This window comes from Geotrypetes seraphini, chromosome 9 (assembly GCF_902459505.1).
Source record: "Geotrypetes seraphini chromosome 9, aGeoSer1.1, whole genome shotgun sequence".
Lineage (NCBI taxonomy): Eukaryota > Metazoa > Chordata > Amphibia > Gymnophiona > Dermophiidae > Geotrypetes > Geotrypetes seraphini.
Window position 1 is genome coordinate 143,028,823 of NC_047092.1, and position 21,085 is coordinate 143,049,907.

A 21,085-nucleotide genomic window follows, 5' to 3' on the forward strand; every position below is an offset into this window, starting at 1 on the left:
TTAACAGCATCAAGAATTTTTCAGGCTTTTTTTTTAACATTAGCACATTGCTCCCCTGTCAATCCATTGAAGGTGTTTGGAGATAGGACAAGTAGCCTAGGATGCTGGGAAGTAAAAACAGGGATCTCGAGTGGACATAACCTTTAGAACTGCTAGGTTTGTGGTACAATACTTGACTGATATCCTCTGCCTATGATTCAAATCTGTATGAATGACTTTTACCCAGGTCAGACAGACGAATCCTATCCAGGCCTGGGTTTAACCCTCTTAGGCAGGATTTTCAAAAACCCGCATTAAAAAGCGACGGTCTGTTAGCGCAGCTGTTTTGATACCGAATCTAAAAGTCCAAGACATTCTTAAAAAATTGCGCATTCAATTAAGATCAGCGGACAGCAGCGAAGATTTCCTACATTTGCAAGTACATGCGCAGAAAAACGCCCTAAAAAAAACAACACTCTTCTGATGCACTATTGTACGAATGGAAGGGAGAGGAGGGGAGAAGCGTTGACTGTTTTCAGTCGCGCATAAAACATGCCTTTCTCTTCAAAAAACTATTTTAATTCAGGTAAATCTTGTAATTTGTTTTTATTGTAAAATTTAATCAAGACCCACAGCCAGAAACACGCAAGACAAGGATATCATACACGTGCTCAAGAAGAGATGTTGGCTTTTAACAAGTGCACATGAAACATGCCTGTCTCTCCCAAAAATTCAGAAGTCTGATTTTACTGCCCTCAACTAAAAATATATAGATACACTTTTTTTTCTCTCTCTCTCATTAGCTACAGTAAAAACACAAGTGCTGGCACTGTAATGGCACCCCCGGAGCAGTCACTGCTTTTTGTTGCCAAAAGCCGATGCTGCTCTTCAAAAATGCCTTGGCGATTTTTAAGAATCCACCGGAGGGGTCGTTTTAATGTTAAAAACAGCCCATTTGCATGCCATTGCCGGAGACTGCTAGAAACCTCGCTAAAGACAGAGATAATCCATTTTGATAATCTGCCGCTAAAATGCATGCAGGATAAACCGCCAGAAAACTGCTTAGAAACTGCATTAAAGTTTTGAGAATCTTGCCCATAGTTTTCAGGTGTGAAGTGACTACTCTTCACCAAGAAATTATGTAGCTAAAAATAACACTGAACTTACTGTGCTTCGAAAAGGTTGCAAACTAACATGTATGTATTTGTTGTCCGGATTTCTTGTTGCATAGAAATCAGAGCTCCTGGGAGCCAAAGAAAATTTAAGGGTCAATATTCAGCTACGGCAGGCAAATGCTTTTTTAAACAGCGGTCGCAACATTTTAAAAAAAGCTGTATTTTTGGTACCACTGTCCAAATAGTCAGCAGCGCTGAATGAATATATTGATTGCTGACTAATGATAACACAGACATCGTGGCGATATTTAGTCACTATTCATATAGCTGAGCATTTAATTAAAGACATTTTTTGTTCAGAGCAAAATTAAACTGCCTAGCTATAGAGATAGCAGCTGATATCGCAGCCATGTCAAGTCACATACATTAGACATGTGGCACATGCATTTGGACACCCCCCCCCCCTCCTCTAGCTCACATGCCTAAGAGTCCTCCTGGAAAACATTCTGACCCTGCTCCTGCACCCCAGCCCCCGTGGTCATCGCTCTCTCTCTCCTCATTCATTATATAGCAGCTTGATCCCCTAGTGATAGTACCATGAGACTACCTCTTAGCCAGCGGTCTCAAACTCAAACCCTTTGCAGGGCCACATTTTGATTTATAGGTCCTCTCCACTCCACCTCACAATCGCATACAGATGCAGGAAAGTGCTTGCTTGAGGTTACAGCAGTGAGGTGGGCAACATTCCAGAACACAACCGCCGGACACTTAAGGCACAGGTTTTCCATAAAGAATCATTCTTTATAATACCGAAGGCCTCAAAATAGTACCTGGCAGGCCACGAGTTTGAGATCACTGCTCTAAGGGTCACCAATGTCAGTTTGAAGCTGGTGCTGGCCAGGGGTAGGAGTGACTAGGCTGCTGATCCAACCTCACTAGACACCAAAATTTATGAAAGTCAGGTCTGGGGAGACAAATGAAGATAGGGGATGCCATAAATAACTCGGTAGTGGGGGGCAGAAATCAATGAATGGGTCTCTGGGGCATGAGAATATGATTTCGGCACTGTGAATAATGCTGCCTGCAATGCTGATTGCATGTACCATTATTCATAGACTGCAGGAGTGATTAACCTGCAGTGTTGAACTGCAATGGTAAATCAACGTGTGGTAAAAACCCACATTTTTACTGTACCCTAATAACTACTCCCCTAACAGCACATAAAAAGTGGGCCAAGAGCCAATGAGCCCTCTAGCATCCAAGGCATAAATCTGAATTAAACTAAGTTTTCAAAATTATTTGGGACGGGGCAACAGACAATGAGACACGATGCTCTCACAGGGACAGGGACTCTATAAGAAACTAATCTAAAAATGTATAATTCAAAAAACTGAAGAACAAATGAATACACTTTTCACTTCAATGTATGTTTGTTTTGGGTTTGTGTTTGTTTTTTTTTACCATGACAGCATTTGCAAAACAGAATATCATTCTGACATCTCTAATTTGGGAATTAAACATGTTTTTTGAGGGGAGGGGAAATATTGAATTACTCAGATTCTAAAATATCAGTGTTAATGGACCTTCCCTGTGAAAAGAAAAAGCTTACTGAACTCTGGGATGATGGAAATATCAGAATTGAGAAAAGAAAATACATGATTGGTGGTGGAGAGGGTATAGGAATGGTCAACAAAATCATAATCCCCTTGATATTTAACCAGCGGCGGTCAGCGCTTTTCTAAACGCTTACCATCGGCTAAATTATGCCCCAATATTCGGTGCCGGGCCATGTCAGGACACCAGCACTAAATATTGGGACATAATTCTGAGTGTCTTGGCCACCTGGAGATTATGTTGGCCCCAGCTAAATATTGGGCCAGGACCTGCATAAGTATTTTGCAGTGCAAAAGTAAAGACAAAAACCCTTTTTTATCCCTTCCCCAAGGATGCTCTCTTCTCCCCCTCCCTCCCCGTCAGGCCGGACCCCACCCTCCACCCACGCACCTGCCTTACCTTTCAAAATGACTGCTATGAGGGAGAAGGAGCAAGGAGGCTACGTTAATGCACCTGAAGACTCCGATGGACTACCAGGTACTTAGGTAGACTAGGGGGCCCCCACCTAGGCTAGGTTAGATCTGGTGGGGTGGGAAGTGGGCATCCTGGGGGGGGGTGGTAGAAGGGGAATTGGGGGCTCAGGTTTTTTGTTTTCACTTTTATAGCGCAAAATACTTATGCAGGCCTCGGCCCAATATCCATCTAGGGTTCGCATAAAATGAGCAGGCGAATTTAATACAGCTGAGCTGTCCTAAATTCACCTACTAATCTAATACGGGCCCTGTCTAAATATCACCGAAACCTACATAAGCCCCAGCTCCTCTCCAGCACTGTCCCCTGGCCTGCCCCTGACTGGCCTACTTTTTGGGGTGGCTGAGAAGAGCAGTTATTCAGCCTATCGGTGGTTTAATCAGGTCAGAACCTCTTTGGCCTGCTTAATTCGCACTGAATATTGGGCCCATTATATTTACATTGAATCTGTATGATCAGTTCCCAAAAATGTACTAATCACGTCCTGGCTTTAAACAGAAAGCCAAGCAGCAGCCACTGCAACAGCGTGTAATGAAAAAAAATTCAGCAGCAGCTTCACCGACAGAGATCTCTTGAATTTTAACACTCCTTTCATTTGAATACTGTTGCTATAATCACTATGCCACCAATAGACTGCTTGTATTTTTTTTAAGGCAATTTATAACTTTTTTTTTTTAAAGTCTTTATTAATATTTCAAAGCCAACAAAAGTGCAAAACAATATACATACATATAATAATAATCATAATAACCCCTCTTTCATCCAACTTTTCCATCAGGGAATAAAACGAAACGAAAGAAAAAAAAAGGGCAAAAAACGGTGGATCTGATGATCTTGAAAAAAACTTTATTTGAACAAGGTGCAGAGAAAACCAAAATAAAATATACAATAACAAAAAAGAAACACAGTATATCAGGATCATCAATTCCACCGTTTTTTGCCTTTTGCTCCGCTACAGCGGGCTCAATTCCTGGTGGAGAAGGCTAAACAGGAACAGAAGCAAAAGATTGTACAGGCAGAGGGCGAAGCTGCGGCAGCTAAGATGATCGGTGATGCCCTCGGCAAAAACCCTGGATATCTGAAACTGCGCCGAATCCGAGCAGCACAAAGCATCGCCAAAACTCTTGCCGCTTCTCAGAACCGTGTGTACCTGAATGCCGAAAGCCTTGTGCTAAACTTGCAAGATGAAGCCTTCACAAGGGGCAGTGACAGTCTCATGCCCAAAGTGGTGAAGAAATGAGGGCATTTGTCTGGGAGGCGTCGTTTCCTCCTTCACACGCAGACATCGCTTTGAGTTTGTGTAAAAGGGGGCATGAGAAGAGTTGGCTGGATTTTATAAGAGGCTTTTTTTCACCTTTCGTTTTTTTGATCTGACGATGCTTAATTATGGTAATTACAGACTTGTATTCTGGACCTGAAGGGGGAAGGTGCGTTCTCCCCTTTTGATCCATTCACCAGGACTTGCCCCCACATGCAGTAGATCTGCCACCTTTGCTGAGGACTGTTACCATTTGCAATTATGATGTGTGTCCATTAATCCTCCCCATTTCTGTAGAAACTTTGTAACCATAACAAAAGGTAAAATGAGTAAATAAATCTTATTTCTGGAAAAAAAAAAAAAAAAAAAAAAAAGGCAATTCATGTGTTCATTTTGGTCAATCCTTAAATCTGTCTCCTAAGCTTTTGAGTCCCTAATGACCACTTCCCTATGCTTATCAGGTTCATATGGCAACGTGGCACAAAGCAGGAAGAACTGCCTTCCTTCAACACTTTCCTTTGCCCCCACTGACCCAACACCCTCTACAGACTTGTCTACGGTTACTCCCGCACATGATAGGCACAGTTCATTAGCATGTATTACAAGAAAAAAACAACAACCCTAGAGTCACAGCCCCTTACTGATTAGGAACAGAAACTGTTTGGAATGAGCATACACAAGGCTCCTTTCCTCTTCTCTAATGCTCTTCATGTAGTTCTTCACTGAGACCCATTGAATTCAGGACAAAATAAAGGCCTGTGGATTTTAATAATTCCTATGCAATTTTATGCACTTTCTGCACATAAATTCAACAGTTAATGTGCAGTAAGCACAAAAGCTGTGCGTTAACTGTTGGAGGCATGTCCAGCGTGTCACCATGCAACTACTATACAAAAACGTTCTGTGTATTCGCAGTAAGGGTCATATTCTACAAACGGAGTCCTGATTGTAGGCGGCGGTAGGCGTCCTATCGCAGTCTATCCAGTCAATCGGGATGCACATTTTCTAAAAAAACAAACAAAAACCCAAGGCAGGCTGCCTACACTGTAGGTGTCTGTTACGGGTGCAGGGAGGCACGTAGGGATGCTTAAGCTCACCCAAGACTGGGCATGGGTGTGGTTTCACCAGGAAGTGGTCTTTGGTGAGTTTAAGCGGCCCTAGACGTCACCCTAGGACCACGATAGGTGCTTGAAATGTAGGCTTTGGGTGTCTAGCCAATCGGAGTATTAGGCCCCTTCTTGGAGTTTCCCAGGATGCACCGGGAATGGGAAAGTATGTCCTTCTTGTTAAAGGGTTGGGGGGAGGTGGGATCCAGGTGGATTTTGGGGGGGGGGGGGTTCGAGGGTGGTACCAGCAGAAGGGAGTAGGCATCCCTCCTGCCGGGGATTGTTTCAAGGTTTGCAGCAGGAGGAATTGGACATCCCTCCTATCGCGGACAGAGTGGAAAGGGGGGGGGGTGTTTGGGATGGCGGCGGAAGGGAGCGGGCATCCAAGTTTCAAATTTATTTAATCAAGCCTTCTAGGCGGTGTACAAAACATGCCAAAACAATGCGCTGATTAAAATACAATATGAACAAAGACAAACTGCAGACAGTGTGAGGGTTCGGGGGTTCCTTGCCCTTGCCACTCAGCTGATCGCGGCAGAGAGATTCCCTCAGCTCAGCTCAGTGGCAACACAATTCTCTAAATGGAATCTGTGGCATGGATGCCAGTTAGAGAATCGGGGTAATTAGATGGGATTAGGCGTTCAGATGTGTTATTCTCAAAAGCCGCTCAGGTGGCTGCTGAGACCGGGCATCCTGTACAGAATCAGGCCCTAAGTGTACCCATGCTAACGGCAGAAGTGACAGCACACTGTAAAATGGTGTCAGGTCAAAAGCGCGCTGGGACAAAGGCACGCCCAGACAATTAAGCGCAGTGCGCGCCGCCGCGCCGCTCTAAATTACTGTTTTTAGCGCTCCGATGGGGAGGGTGTGGGGGGGGGAATCCCCCCACTTTACTTAATAGACATCGCGCCGCGTTGTGGGGGCGTTGTGGGGGGTGGGGGGGTTGTAACCCCCCCATTTTACTGAAAACTTCACTTTTTCCCTGTTTTTAGGGAAAAAGTTCAGTTTACAGTAAAATGTGGAGGGTTACAACCCCCCAAACCCCCCATAACGCCGGCGCGATGTCTATTAAGTAAACTGGGGGGGTTCCCCAACAAAATCCCCCGTCGGAGCCCCTAAAAACTGTAATTTAGAGCGGCGCGGCGGCGCGTGCTGCGCTCAATTGTCAGCACGCGCTTTTGTCTTTCGCGCCGTTGTCTATGACCCCTGTAAAATACAGTGCACTAGCTATAATGTGGTGGCCACATCCATTCTCCACCCATAACTGCCCATTTAGTCTACAGTTAGAGCCATATTCTATATATGGTGCCCCCCCAAAATCAACTCCATCTAGAATGGCGCTTAGCACAGTCCTATAAAGAGGAGTCCTAATGGTAAGAGCTGCTGCCTCAGCATCCTGAGGTTGTGAGTTTGATCCCAGCCTGCTCCTTGTGACTCTGGGCAGGTCACTTAACACTCTAGTGCCCCAGGTACTACAGTTAGAATCTGAGCCCAACGGGACAGACAGGGAAAATACTTAGAGTACCTGTAAGCTACTTTGGGGTGAGTTTCTTCATGAAAAAGCAGTTCATAAATCTTAAAATAAATAAATAAATATAGAATTGCGCTCAGCACCAGTGCGCATCACAACTTTTAGGCACACCCATTTAGGCCAAGGAAAACCAGGCCCTAAATTTCTGCGCCTAACTTGTGTACGCATCAGGCATATTCTATAACAGAACGCATAAATTCTAGGAACGTCCATGATCTACCCATGCTCCTCCCCTGACCAAGCCCCCTTTTCAGATTTGCCAATTAATGGTGCCAATTAGGCTTATTAAATAATCATTAGACAATTAAGTTGTGCGCACAAATCGGCCGTGTGCACTGGTTTACGTGCATAAGGTACATTTACAGAATTGGGGAGCTAGTGTGCAAATTAGTTCATGCTGTTAAACCAGTAGCAGCACAGCGAAAGTTTCTATGCTCATACTGTAACAGTTACAGCTAGAAAAATTTCTTAATTTCCGACACATCCACTGTATGACTCCCCTCTTTTGGAATTTCTACTCAATGTGCATTCTTCTTATGGCCTACTTCAGCTGTTGGTGTATTTTCTGGGTCTTATACAATTCATATTTTCTTATGTTTACAAAAGTGAAGACATCCTGTTGGGAAAGAACTTTTGCTAGTGGGCAATAAATCCAACCACTAATTCAGGTTTTCATATTCAAAAGAGGCCGAGGATTGCATCATAAACCATTAGGAAGGGGGGGGAACCCATCAACCTTTCACACCATCTATAGGCTCTGTCCACTTCCCAAGCCTTCATACACAATTATTCCTAAAACGAGTCACCACGCTAGATATTCCAGTTTGCTTATTCATTCAGATGCTGGCAAATCATAGGGTGGAAGTTTTTTACTCCTGTCTTCCCCACCCATGCTCATGTAGACCTGAGCGAAGCAAAATTTTCAGCCTGCTATACACCCAGAGAACAAAGAAACCAAATGCTTCAAAATGTAAACTGCTCTAATATTCCTAGGGCTTCTGATTTCAGGTTTCAACAGATAAACATAAAGCACCCCTAGTGCAACAGCAACAACAAAAGAGAAATCCTAAAATAGATAAAAGAGAGAGTGACTGGATAAAACCTAGAATTTTTCACCACATCCCTTGTTTGCTTTGGATCTTCAACTCTATTTTTATGCCACAAGTCTCTGGCTGCACAAACCTACATACTTGGTTCAATCGGTAATAATATATTTACTGTGAATACACCGATAAACACCGACGTTACATTTTCTCACAGAACCCCTAATTAGCAGAAAAACAAATACCTACATTTACAAGTTACAAACACTTAAGGACAGAAGCCCTAAGTATGTGTCAACAGTATTCATAAGGTTCCACAGAACTAGCATAGAGAAGCTATGGACATATGCACCTTCGTTATCCCTAAAACTCCTCTGATGACTTAAGAAGTGCTGGAGACATGGCCACTGATAAAAGAAGCTTGACTGTATCCCACTTGGAACTATTTCATTAACTACTGTATTTGCTGGCTTATAGGACACAGTGGCGTATAAGATGCACTCCCTTTTTTATACACATTTTTAAGAAAAAATAATTTTCTACATTTTTTCATGAATTTCCATAATGATTTACTGTACTAATTTTATAGTAACTAGGGAACACTGTAGTTAGGTACTTTTTAATCATCATCCTCAAAACCCAGAAACAACGTGATGCAGACCTCACAGCGTCCAAGAGAGAGCAGAAACAACATGACACGTGTGTACAATGTGCTCTTGTGACGCGCGTGTACAGTGCATATTTGTGAGACCTCGTGGCGTCCGAGAGACAGCAGAAACAACGTGACGGTATATTAATATAAACCAGAAGTTTTAGACTGACTGAAATTCAACTCATAATTTTGATTAATGGCGCATAAGACGCACCCCATATTTTAAGTGTATTTTGAGGGGCAAAAAGGACATCCTATATGCCAGCAAATACGGTAATTTTGCAAGGCACAGATATAAACAAGAATTCCCCAGCAAACAAAAAAAAGCAAAAGAAAGAAAAACAGAGGACCTGTTGGGTAATAATCTTAAATTCCCATTCACATCATAGCCTAGTTTGCTTTATTTCTTTTTAAACTACAGCGACCAATATTGATGTGATTATAATCAAGAAGAGATAGCAAAAGGAAGACTGTGAACTCCTACCTGCTTGGTTTGTGGTCACAGTGACAGACACAGCCTGGTCTTGGCTAGGATTTTGCTTGGAGACTCCATTCATAGCCCAGATTTCAAAAGTATAGTTAGTGTGCGCCTGAAGGTCAGTGATGGAGATTCTGGTGCTCTTCAAATTGTTCTGCAGGGGATTAAAGTGCACCCCATTTCCACATGGCCGGCAGTGGCTCAGATCAGCCCCGCATCTCTTGCACACCACATTGTAGGAGATGTCGTGTCGCCCTCCGGTATTCTGGGGTGGGCTCCATTCCAAGTTCACTGATGTCTCATTAACGTTGGAGATGAGGTTTAAAGGAGCAGACGGGGGCCCTGTGAAACAAGATTTCCACGGTGAGTGCATCGGCATTTGGATAATTTTGTTGCAGAAAGGTAAAATAATGATATCATAACTCTAGTGACAAATTTTGCTCAGAAGAAAAATAGACATAGAAAGACACAAGGGAAAAAATTTTATGCAGCTTCAAGTTTTTGCCAAATTCTCTAAATGGTACCATTGTTGGTGACTTCCTTAAAAGCAGCCGCCAATCATGGCGCCTGAGCTAGGCATCTACCACCCAATTAATTTTAATTTAAGCCAATTATGAGGTGGTAATTGCTTGTTATCAGCTCCGATTAAGCTTTTTAAATAATTAAATCCCCCCCCCCCCCCTATTTTACGAAATCATGTTAGGCTTTTTTTTATCGCCGGCCACGACGGTAAACGCTCCAGTGCTCATAGAATTTCTATGAACATCAGTGCTAATACTGTCGTGGCTGGCGATAAAAAAGCCTAATGCAGCTTCATAAATGGGGGGTGGGGTGGGGTGGTAAGTTAGGCATCTAGATTGGCTAGGCGCACCAATTTTTTTTTTTCGATTTTCAGATGGCTGTTCCACTATTCCAAGCTACACTGATCCAGGTGCTTAACATAGTAACATAGTAGATGACGGTAGATAAAGACCCGAATGGTCCATCCAGTCTGCCCAACCTGATTCAATTTAAATTTTTTTTTTTTTTAATTTTTTCTTCTTAGCTATTTCTGGGCAAGAATCCAAAGCTTTACCCGGTACTGTGCTTGGGTTCCAACTGCCGAAATCTCTGTTAAGACTTACTCCAGCCCATCTACACCCTCCCAGCCATTGAAGCCCTCCCCAGCCCATCCCCCACCAAACGGCCATACACAGACACAGACCGTGCAAGTCTGCCCAGTAACTGGCCTAGTTCAATATTTTATATTATTTTCTGATTCTAAATCTTCTGTGTTCATCCCACACTTCTTTGAACTCCGTCACCGTTTTCCTCTCCACCACCTTTCTCGGGACCGCATTCCAGGCATCCACCACCCTCTCCGTAAAGTAGAATTTCCTAACATTGCCCCTGAATCTACCACCCCTCAACCTCAAATTATGTCCTCTGGTTTTACCATTTTCCTTTCTCTGGAAAAGATTTTGTTCTACATTAATACCCTTTAAGTATTTGAACGTCTGAATCATATCTCCCCTGTCTCTCCTTTAGGCATCATTTACAGAATCAGGACCTTCGTGTTTCGTGCACTGCCAAACTCCATGCATGAATCGGCACTTTTGCAGTTGCACGGGACAACTTACCACTTCCTAAACAGAAGGTGCTACGTTATATACCATTTTAGTGGGTGACCTGTAATGACAAATGCAGGGAACAATCTCCAAAAGCTTAATGTTTAATTTGCAGCTACCCCGTGGCAGAGTCCCGCACCAAGCTGTGGAAACTGCAAATTTTGTCATGGTTTAATAAAGGGTTCCTTACCATAAATCTTTAAATGCAATATTTTATAGAAATTCATTAGAACTGCAGTAAATTGAGATCCAGGAGGAGTGAAATGTTTATTAGTGACATGGAATGTATCAATGCATTTGTCATCATGCACAAACTGGACCAGCACTCCCTTTATTTTGTGTAAAGTCCAAATCTGCACCTGTAAAGTTACTTAAAGTTATTTGGACGGATCCTCCAATGTAGAATCTCCATACTATCATGACCTTAACATAATGTAGTGTCCTTGGTACAATGTCAGCTTTGGGCTAACCTTGATTAACCTAAAGTCCATTAAACCACTTTTTAAAGCACTGTGTCCAGTTTCGCATGGGAAAATGTACCACAATGAATCAAGCCCCTTCAGAAGCAAAAAGTCAGTAATTAGCATGTGGGACAGGGCATGGCTGTGTCTAAACAGAGAAGCAATGGAGCGGAAAATGAAGGAAGCAGATGCCGGCAGGTCAAAGCAGAGATGAGCAATCATACCGCCTCTGGTCTGGAAAGAAAGATGGAAGAGAGCTACTAAGCGGTGGATCAGCAGTGATAGACAGGAAAGATGATTTCCTTCTAGGAGCACATAGTAAGGGAGGGATGAGTGGGTGGGGGGGGGGGGGGTGGGTAGGGAGGAAGGGTCTAAGTGGCCGACTGGCAAGTTCAGCTCCAGTGTGATGACAGAGAAGTAACAGTTCTCTCAGATCTTGGGTGCAATCAGTTGCACTGGCCTCAGGCCTGTTTGTAGGCAAGAATTAAAAAAAAAAAAAAAATGCTTGAATCAAGAAAGCAAATAGAGAAATAGGAAGGTATAGGTAAAAGAGGGCTGCTAATGAGAAAACAGCTATCTACAATTTCTGTATACAAACACCTTTAGTTAATCAAGTGGTTTAAGGATATGAAATAAATCATTTTACAATTAAAACCTTCTGAAAGTAAACAGGATATAGTATACATCATCACAATCTTCCCATCCTCATTTACAATGAACTTTCTAAAAATAGATTTATGATGTAATTCAACGTACCTATTTTCTATTTATGTGTTTAAATCTCACATCAGACCTATGGAAGTCTGAAACCGTGACGAAACCCCCTGGCAAAATATTTTGTCAGCGGAGTCCATGAATTTCTATGGAACAAGTCAAAGACAAACTGATCCGCATTCCTACTGCATTTAGTAGCCTTGAGAGACTGTCACAAGCGATAAAATATTCCAGTCTTTCCTGCTTTGTGACCCAGTTAAACCAGCCCAGACTGTGATTACAGGCAGAAAAACCAATTTGGTATCTTGTTTTATTGTGGACCAAGAAGTGGAATTCTGTGAGTATATGCAGTACATGCGGGGTCACGGCAAGCATTTGCCTGTATTTACCATACTGTGTGGTGCAGGCCTCCTTTGCAAGCCTCAACATTGAAGGTGCTGAGGTGGTGCATCTTGATTCCTCCCCTCCCCAAAAAGTACTCCACCATTCTGATTCCCCCAACCAGTTCCAGCAGCCTGATCAAGTCTCCCCCCCCCTACAATGAAGCTCCCCCCCAAGGTGAAAACTCCCAAAGCTTGACTCACCCCTACTATTCCCCAGGACTCACCTGGGCAATTTGCTGGTAATCCAGTGAGCCAGAGCAGGAGCTATCCCCATCCACTACTGCCATGAAGCTGTGTGAGGTCCCAAATAACAGCTTTGACCCTTGCGCCTTTCTATATGTCCTACTTAATTTCATTCCCTACACATAGACAACCAATATCAAATGATCAAATCTGCTTGCATTTTCCCGATTCCAGATGTCTTCAATTTAAAAAGATTATCCAGCTCCTCTTTTTCTTATCAAGCAGCAAATTTTTAGAACAAGGTCTCAGTATCAATATGTGCTCATGTGAATTATATTTCACCATTTGCTAAAGACATTTATTCAATACAGGTTTTGTGCTCCTAACTGTGAGAGTTATGCTCATAAATTGGCCTCTTTGGAAATTTACTATGGCTGAGTGCATATTTTTTCACTCAAAATCTCACTAAATTCTCAAATTAAAGAGCATGAAAAGAGGTCGGCAACAGGGGCAGATTTAGGGCAGGGAAAAGAAATCAGGAGCTCAGCACAGATTTTCAGCACTAGGGCCCTGATTCTATACAAGACGCATAAAGTTAGGTGCCTAGATTGGTGCGCCTAACTTATTATTTAACAAGCTTAGTAGGCACCAATAACAAGTAATTAGCACCTCAAAATTGTCTTAAATTAAAATTGGGTGGTAGGCGCCTAACTCGGCAGGTACCTAGTTCAAAGCACCTACCAGAAAGAAGGCGTGATTAGGAGTGGGACCTACATAGATTGTGGGCATGTTTTGCATGTAGATGCCTAAAGTGGAGTTAGGCATTGGTATTTAGGCCAAGAAAACCCTGACATAAATAGGAGGTACCTACTACTCTCTACTGGTAGTTTCATGGTACTACAAGGAAGGGTCAAAGGCACTATTTTAGAGCTGATGCAGACCCCAGGACAGGAATAGAGAGGAACAGATCCTACTCTGACTCACTGAATTTCTAGGGAAACCCCTAGGCAAGTTCTTGGAAGCCTTGGGGGTAAGTTGGGCTATGATTGGGCAGTCTTCTTGAAAGAAGTCCCTGTGGAGGTGCAAATACTATGGGGGGAGAGAGTTTTGATCCTGGGTGTCTTCATTATAGGGTTGAAGACTTGATCGGGAAGGTGTAACTGGTTGGGGGAAATCGGATCAGGGGAACACCACCATGGCATTTTCAATGTTTAGGTTTTCCGCGTTTTCTGCCTATGCTTGTAATAGAGGCATGTATCACACGTGTTTGCACTATGTGGTAAATAAAGGGCAGATGCTTATCATACCACCTGCATTGTACTTCACCCAACGTTTTGCACCTTAAATGCAAAAACATATCACAGTTTAGTAAACATGCTCCACAGTCTCCTTTCTTGACAGGGTGGTTTGCTTTAATTACTTACTGGGTGTGTGGATTTGTATATGAGTATGTACATTAAATTATAGTTTTCTTTTACTGGACCAGCTGAGCCAGTTGTGACTAGAAAATGCTGTTGTCCTAAACCAGGTTGCTGTTGGCCAGCTTCTGCCTATTAAGTGTGGATTAAGGAACTGTCTGATTGATTTAATTCATTCTCCATACCATTCTCCTCAACGAGATCAGAACGGGTTACAGGTTAACATACATAGTATATAATTAAATTGGTTACAATTTGTCATACTTATATAATGTGGGGCTCATAATAATAATAATAATAATAATAATAAAGTGGCCTAAATGGGTAAGATGATCAAAAAGCCTGATCATCCAAGTACCTATAACCAAAGCTGGTTTTAGACATATCTAAAACCAGCTTAGGCCTTTCCCCTGCCTCTAAACGCATAGAGTGAAAAGAGGCGTTTTTAGAGGAGGGGAAAGGGCGGGAGGTGGGCCGACCTAGACATAGGCATACAGCAGGTATAACCAAAATTTTAAGCAGATTGCCTAGTCGGCACTTATACGTTTTGACTTAGACCAAGTCAAAACAGGTATAAGTGCTGAAAAAGGGGCTGCTGAGTTGATTGCGCTGCCGCGATGAGCTCAGCGGCCCCAGCAACCTGCCTACCACCCCCGACAATGATTGTGGCAGGAGAGAGACCAAGCCCTCATGCCCCGCTGAAACCCCTACCTACCCGACACGACTGGGTAGGAGGGAGCCTAAGCCTTCCTGCCTGAAGAATCGCAACCCTCCCCGACACGATCGAGGCAGGAGGGAGCCCAAGCCTTCCTGCCCGAAGAACCGCCACCTTCCCCGACACGACCGGGGCAGGAGGGATCCCAAGCCCTCCTGCCCCAGCGACCCCCCCCTCCCGACAGGAACGGGGCAAGAGGGAGGCCAAGCCCTCCTGCCCCAGAGAAACCCCTTATCCTCCACCCCCACTAAGATATGGGCAGGAGGGATCCCATGCTCTCCTGCCCTCGGCCCACCACCCTCCCGCTGACCCCGCAACCCCCCGACACTATCCCCCACCCTCGACACCCCCCGTACCTGAAAACCAGTTGGCCATCTGTTGAATGGCGAGCCTTTGGGCCTGTTTGGCCCAGGCTCTTCAAACCCCACCCACAGGTGCGGCGGCGGTGAAAAGGGCGAACAGAATGCTAGGAATGATTAAGAAGGGGATCACAAATAGATCGGACAAGGTTATCATGCCGCTGTCCCAGGCAATGGTAAGCCCCCACCTGGAATACTGCATCCAGCACTGGTCGCCGTACATGAAGAAGGGTCCAGAGAAGAGCGACTAAAATGGTTAAGGGGCTGGAGGTGTTGCCGTACAGTGAGAGATTAGAGAAACTGGGCCTCTTCTCCCTTGAAAAGGGGAGACTGAGAGGGGACATGATCAAAACATTGAAGATAGTAGATAGAGACAGGTTGTTCACCCTCTCCAAGGTAGAGAGAACGATAGGGCACTCTCTAAAGCTAAAAGGGGATAGATTCCGTACAAATGTAAGGAAGTTCTTCTTCACCCAGAGAGTGGTGGAAAACTGGAATGCTCTTCCGGAGACCGTTATAGGGGAAAACACCCTCCAGGGGTTCAAGATAAAGTTAGACAAGTTCCTGCTGAACCAGGTATGCAGGTAAAACTAGTCTCAGTTGGGGCACTGGTCTTTGACCTAAGGGCCACGCGTGAGCGGACTGCTGGGCACGATGGACCACTGGTCTGACCCAGCAGCGGCAATTCTTATGTTCTTATGTAAGTGTATAACCCCCTTGCAGTTGTACATCATTGATCATGCACCCTTATAAAATGGTGCTTAGAGACTTACATGTGGAGTGTTGATTTTTCTAAACTAGTATGCACAAAAGGGTGCAAACTTGTTAGTGCCCGGTTATAGAAACGTCCTTTTAATGTGTAAGTTAGGAAATTGTTTACAATTGTAAGTACTGAAACATCTATGTGGAAGCTGCTGAGGTGATGCCGCTCTTTCAGTGCCTGTACAAATTTGCAAAATGGCTACCCCTGCTGTACAAATGCGTGTGCACTCTTTCATGTCCTTATATGTATTTTACAAAAATCTCTACATTATTTTACATAATACCTCTGGAACTGATCACATCTCAAGTTGGACATCTCAGTTCTAATCTCCAACAGGCCTTCACATCTAGTTGTTTACATGTTTTTGCAATAAAAAAAAAAGAGAGGCCTTTTATTGTTGTTGTATTGTTTGCCAAAATTAACTATGATCCCTCTTCTTTTTTTTAAATTCAATTACAGGGTAATTCTATAAAATAGACCATAACACAGGGATGGGCAGCCACGGTCATTGAGGGCCCAGTCGGGTTTCCAAGATTTCCACAATAAATATGCATGAGATTGATTTGCACATACTGCTTCCATTGTATACAAATACGTAGATCTCATGCATATTCATTGTGGAAATCTTGAAAACCCGACTGGGTCGTGTCCATCAAGGACCGTGGTTGCCAATTCCTGTAATAAAATTTACACACAAGTCACACATATAAATGTTTAGCAAACTGGTATGCATGCACATACATCAAATGGATTCATAGCACTGCACCAGGTTTGTCCGGGTTCAGTCCGTGAAGACTACAAATTGGCCAGGTTTTCAGGACAACCCTAACGAATGTATGTGTGAGAAAGATTTGCATGCCCAGAGCATCCAGATCTCATTACTGCATGTTCATTAGGGATGTCTGCTTGCAATCCTCAAGGACTGAACTTGGACAAGCCTGCACTATACTGTAACTACATGCATATGTCCGATAGCTGAGCAGTTTGTAGCTAGGCATACACAGAAGTGGCGCCTCAGCCCTTCCTCTCTGAGCACGCTACCCGGACCCTTGGCCACACTTTTATAACCTCATGCTTAGATTACTGCAATCTACTTCTAACTGGTTTCCCGCAGTGCCGCCTCTCCCCCTGCAATCTGTGCATAGCTCTGCTGCACGACATATCTTCTACCATATCTTCTACACTCGTCACCCCTCTCCTTAAGTCACTTCACTGGCTCCCTATCTGCCATCACATACAGTTCAAGCTCCTACTGCTGACCTACAAGTGTGTTCATTCTGCTGCCTCTCAATATCTCTCCTCTCTTCTCTCTCCTTGTACACCTCCCAGAGAACTCCGTTCCTCAGATAAGCTGCTCTTAGCTGTACCCTTCTCCTCCACTGCCAATTCCAGACTTCGTTCCTTTCATCTAGCTGCCCATTATGCCTGGAATAAATTACCCGAATTTGTCCACCAAGCCCCCTTCCCTTCCCTTGTTTAAAAGTAGACTAAAAACCTACCTTTTTGATATAGTCTTCAATCCATAACCCTACTCTCCCCTGCCCACCAACCCAGCCAGCAGATTAACTGTTCCCCTTAACTGTATCCATGACATCCTGTTTGTCTGTCTTGTCTGTTTTGACTGTAAGCTCTTTTGAGCAGGGACTGTCTTCTTTGTGACTTTGTATAGTGCAAAGTACGTCTGGTAGTGCTATAGAAATAATTAATAGTAGTAGTAGTAGCAGTGTGAGCAGAACAGACACTCACCGAGCTTATACAGCTTATAATATCTCCATGAACACAGGTGCTGTGGCTGGTGTAATATAACAGCATAATATAGGTAGTAGATGACAGAAAAAGACCTATACGGTCCTTCCTTTCTGCCCAACTTAAGCTCATACCCAAGTGTCTGCACACAGTATACCTGGTTACATTAGTATTCTATAAAGGAAAGTAAGTGTCTTTGTTCTTTAGAAAATGTGCCAATCAGGCACCCTCTGGGAGTCTATATATAGGCGCAGTCATACAATTACCCCCTTCATATAAAGCAGTGGCTGATGCCTGAATGGGTTTTTGATAAAGATCAGCACAGCTGGGACCCGCATTTACTGAGATTCAATCATTCAAAAATACTTCAACCGTCTCATCAGGAATGAAACATACCATGGGACAAAATAAAAGAGTGATATGTATGATTTTAATCTTTTTAAGCTGCCACCTGAACTATCCAAACAGTTTTGCTTATGCTGCTGTGATGATTCTGGGTCCCAATGTACTGTAAGTCCTGTGAATGATACTTCAGAATATTAGAATTGCCACTTCTGGGTCAGACCAGTGGTCCATAGTGCCCAGCAGTCCGCTCCCACGGCATCCCTTAGGTCAAAGACCAGTGCCCTAATTGAGTCTAGCCTTACCTGCGTACGTTCTGGTTCAGCAGGAACTTGTCTAACTTTGTCTTGAATCCCTGGAGGGTGTTTTCCCCTATAATAGCCTCCGGAAGAGCGTTCCAGATTTCTACCACTCTCTGGGTGAAGAAGAACTTCCTTACGTTTGTACGGAATCTATCCCCTTTTAACTTTAGAGAGTGCCCTCTCGTTCTCTCTACCTTGGAGAAGGTAAACAACCTGTCTTTATCTACTAAATCTATTCCCTTCATTATCTTGAATGTTTTGATCATGTCCCCTCTCAGTCTCCTCTTTTCAAGGGAGAAGAGGCCCAGTTTCTCTAATCTCTCACTGTTCAGCAACTCCTCCATTTCAGTCGTTCTTCTCTGGACCCTTGCGAATAGTACTATGTCCTTCTTCAGTGCTGGACGCAGTATTCAAGGTGGAGGCATACCATGGAATTCATAATGACATATAGCCAAGTTCTGTATCAAAGTTACCTCTGGACAACAAAGTTTTTGCTTCTTTAACATTTTCAGGTGAATCTTACAGATTTTTGAATGCTGATCACGAAAATCACATTTAAAATTACATATCACATACCATTTTAACAAAAAAAGCACATAATTCCTCATTATCCGTTCAGAGCATAATAACTGATGCCAAGATTAAGGAAGGCATTTTTGTCGATCCACAGATCAATCACATCATCAATGATGAGAGATTTGAAGATCTGTTAGTCGGGCCAGAGAAAATCACCTGGAAAGCATTCAAGGATGTTGCTGAGAATTTTCTTGGTAGTTACAGAGCACCAAACTATGCTCAACTGGTTGACAAACTTCATAGACCATACAAAACCATGAAATGGAACATGTCACTGAAGATGAACTTTCTACATTCACACTTGGACTTCTTCCCCGCAAATTTTGGTGCAGTCAACAACAAACATGGCGAAAGGTTTTACCATTGCCACGATGAAAAAAAGTTATCAGGGCAATTGGAATCCATCAATGCTGGCTGACTATTGTTGGACACTGCAAAAGATGCACCGGACACTGAGTACAAACGAAAATCTGCAGGAAAACACGTTTAACCATGGCAAACTATTACAGTGTATCAGAAACTTTGTCCATTAAAACATGTTATAGTCAATTAAAGATACCATCGTGTTTCTCAAAATTCCACCGTGATACAGACAGTGGTAAATTATATTTGTATTTATTTTGAAGGGATCTATCATAATTACCAGTTTGTTTTAAAGAACCAAAACCTTTGGAAAATTTTGTTGTCCAGTGTTATTTATCTCCTGACCCAGTATCAAGTTGGTATTTGCAAGTTAAAAACTATATATGTGACAACAGCACAATCATATCCTCCCTATGGAACATTTCAAAATATCCACCACCCAACAAAGACACACCTTTCTAAGTATGTTTCCAGTCACCTAATGACTTTCTATCTTCGGTCAAGGCAGGTCCTTCTTATAATTGCTGTAATAATGTACTGGGAGTGACCAAGTAGTTAGAACAATACACTGGGAATGTAGATTTGAGTTCCAAAGCTATTTCTGCCCCAACACTTCCTGTGATCCTGGCCAGAACACTGCATTCTCTCATTGTGCTGGGGACCCATAGAAATGGCAGGGAACTAATTCAAAGTATCTGCTGTATTGTGGCCTCTTAAGGTACTATGAAAAAGGCCAAATAAATAATTACAGTATTTTCCAACCGTGGCAAGCATTCCAGTGATGGTTTGAGGAGGTTGGGTAGAGATTGTGCATCTCATCCAAAGTTAAAAGCTCAACAAGCAGATTGGTCCTTTTGCATCAATCAATGTATGTACAACTGAGAAGAAAAACTGTGACCCCAGCCGAGTCCAAAAAATCTAGGTGCCATTTTGTGCGTGGCCCACCACCTTTTCTAAACAGGGACATCACTTGTCCTCAATGATGTGCACAAGGCAAATATTTTTGTTTAATTTTCAGTTCCTTATAGCTTTATTCCCCATTTGTGGATGCTTTTCAGTTTGTATCACATGTTTAATAAAAAATTTTTAATATATGCTAAGTGAGGTACGTTTACCAACGTGCTACAGTTTTAGTGCATGCTAAATGCTAACGCAGACCATTACTAATGGCTGCCGTGCGCAACAACAGCTAGCGTGCTAAATATTTCACACTAACTGATTAGAGTGAGATGGGGTGAGAACTAGGTGGGTATGGACTGCACACTGCCATTAATGTATAGTAATTACTGTGCTCTTTCACTTGTGCCATTAATATATTCTCAACAAACCCGCCAAAATTCATAAGGATAATCAAAATCCAAATATATAACTCCCTTATATCAAAATGACACACTTCTAGGACAATAGAATTAATTAGAGCAGTGTTCTTCAACCTTTTTACACCTATGGATCGGCAGAAATAAAAGAATTATTTTGTGGACCGGCATCGGTCCACGGACCGGCGGTTGAAGAACACTGGGCTAAGTCGTGGGCCAGACCCCGCCCATCTCCACCCAATCTCCACCCCAAACCCAGCCCCCATAATAGTACTAATTGTAACACTATTTTTCCCATTCATTTTTCACAGATACACAATATAATCTTATTAACAACACATAATGGTTAATCACAAAATTAAACTACACAAAACACACTGACAGCAGAAATAAATTCTCAAAATTGACATAATTCAATCACTAAATTCAAAAATAAAATCATTCCCCCCTACCTTTGTTGTCTCCCCCCTTCCATGATATGCCTTACCTTCTGGCCTGCTTCCGCCTGGCCATTTTATGCCGCCCCCGGTATTATCTTCAGGCCAGCTTCCTCTTCCTTACTGATGCAGTGCACAAAACTGCAGGCAGCG

At 43.1% G+C, this 21,085-nt stretch overlaps 1 protein-coding gene across 4 annotated transcripts in view; it reads right to left on the reverse strand.

Annotated features, from left to right (window-relative positions):
• The window catches only part of EPHA4 (EPH receptor A4), a 328,329-nt gene that overhangs the window by 160,107 nt on the left and 147,137 nt on the right, over window positions 1–21,085 (reverse strand). For all 4 annotated transcript variants that reach the window (XM_033958139.1, XM_033958137.1, XM_033958138.1 and 1 more), the window contains exon 5: window positions 9,254–9,589. In XM_033958139.1, the coding sequence (XP_033814030.1) occupies window positions 9,254–9,589 (336 nt within the window). The remainder of the gene's footprint in view (window positions 1–9,253; window positions 9,590–21,085) is intronic.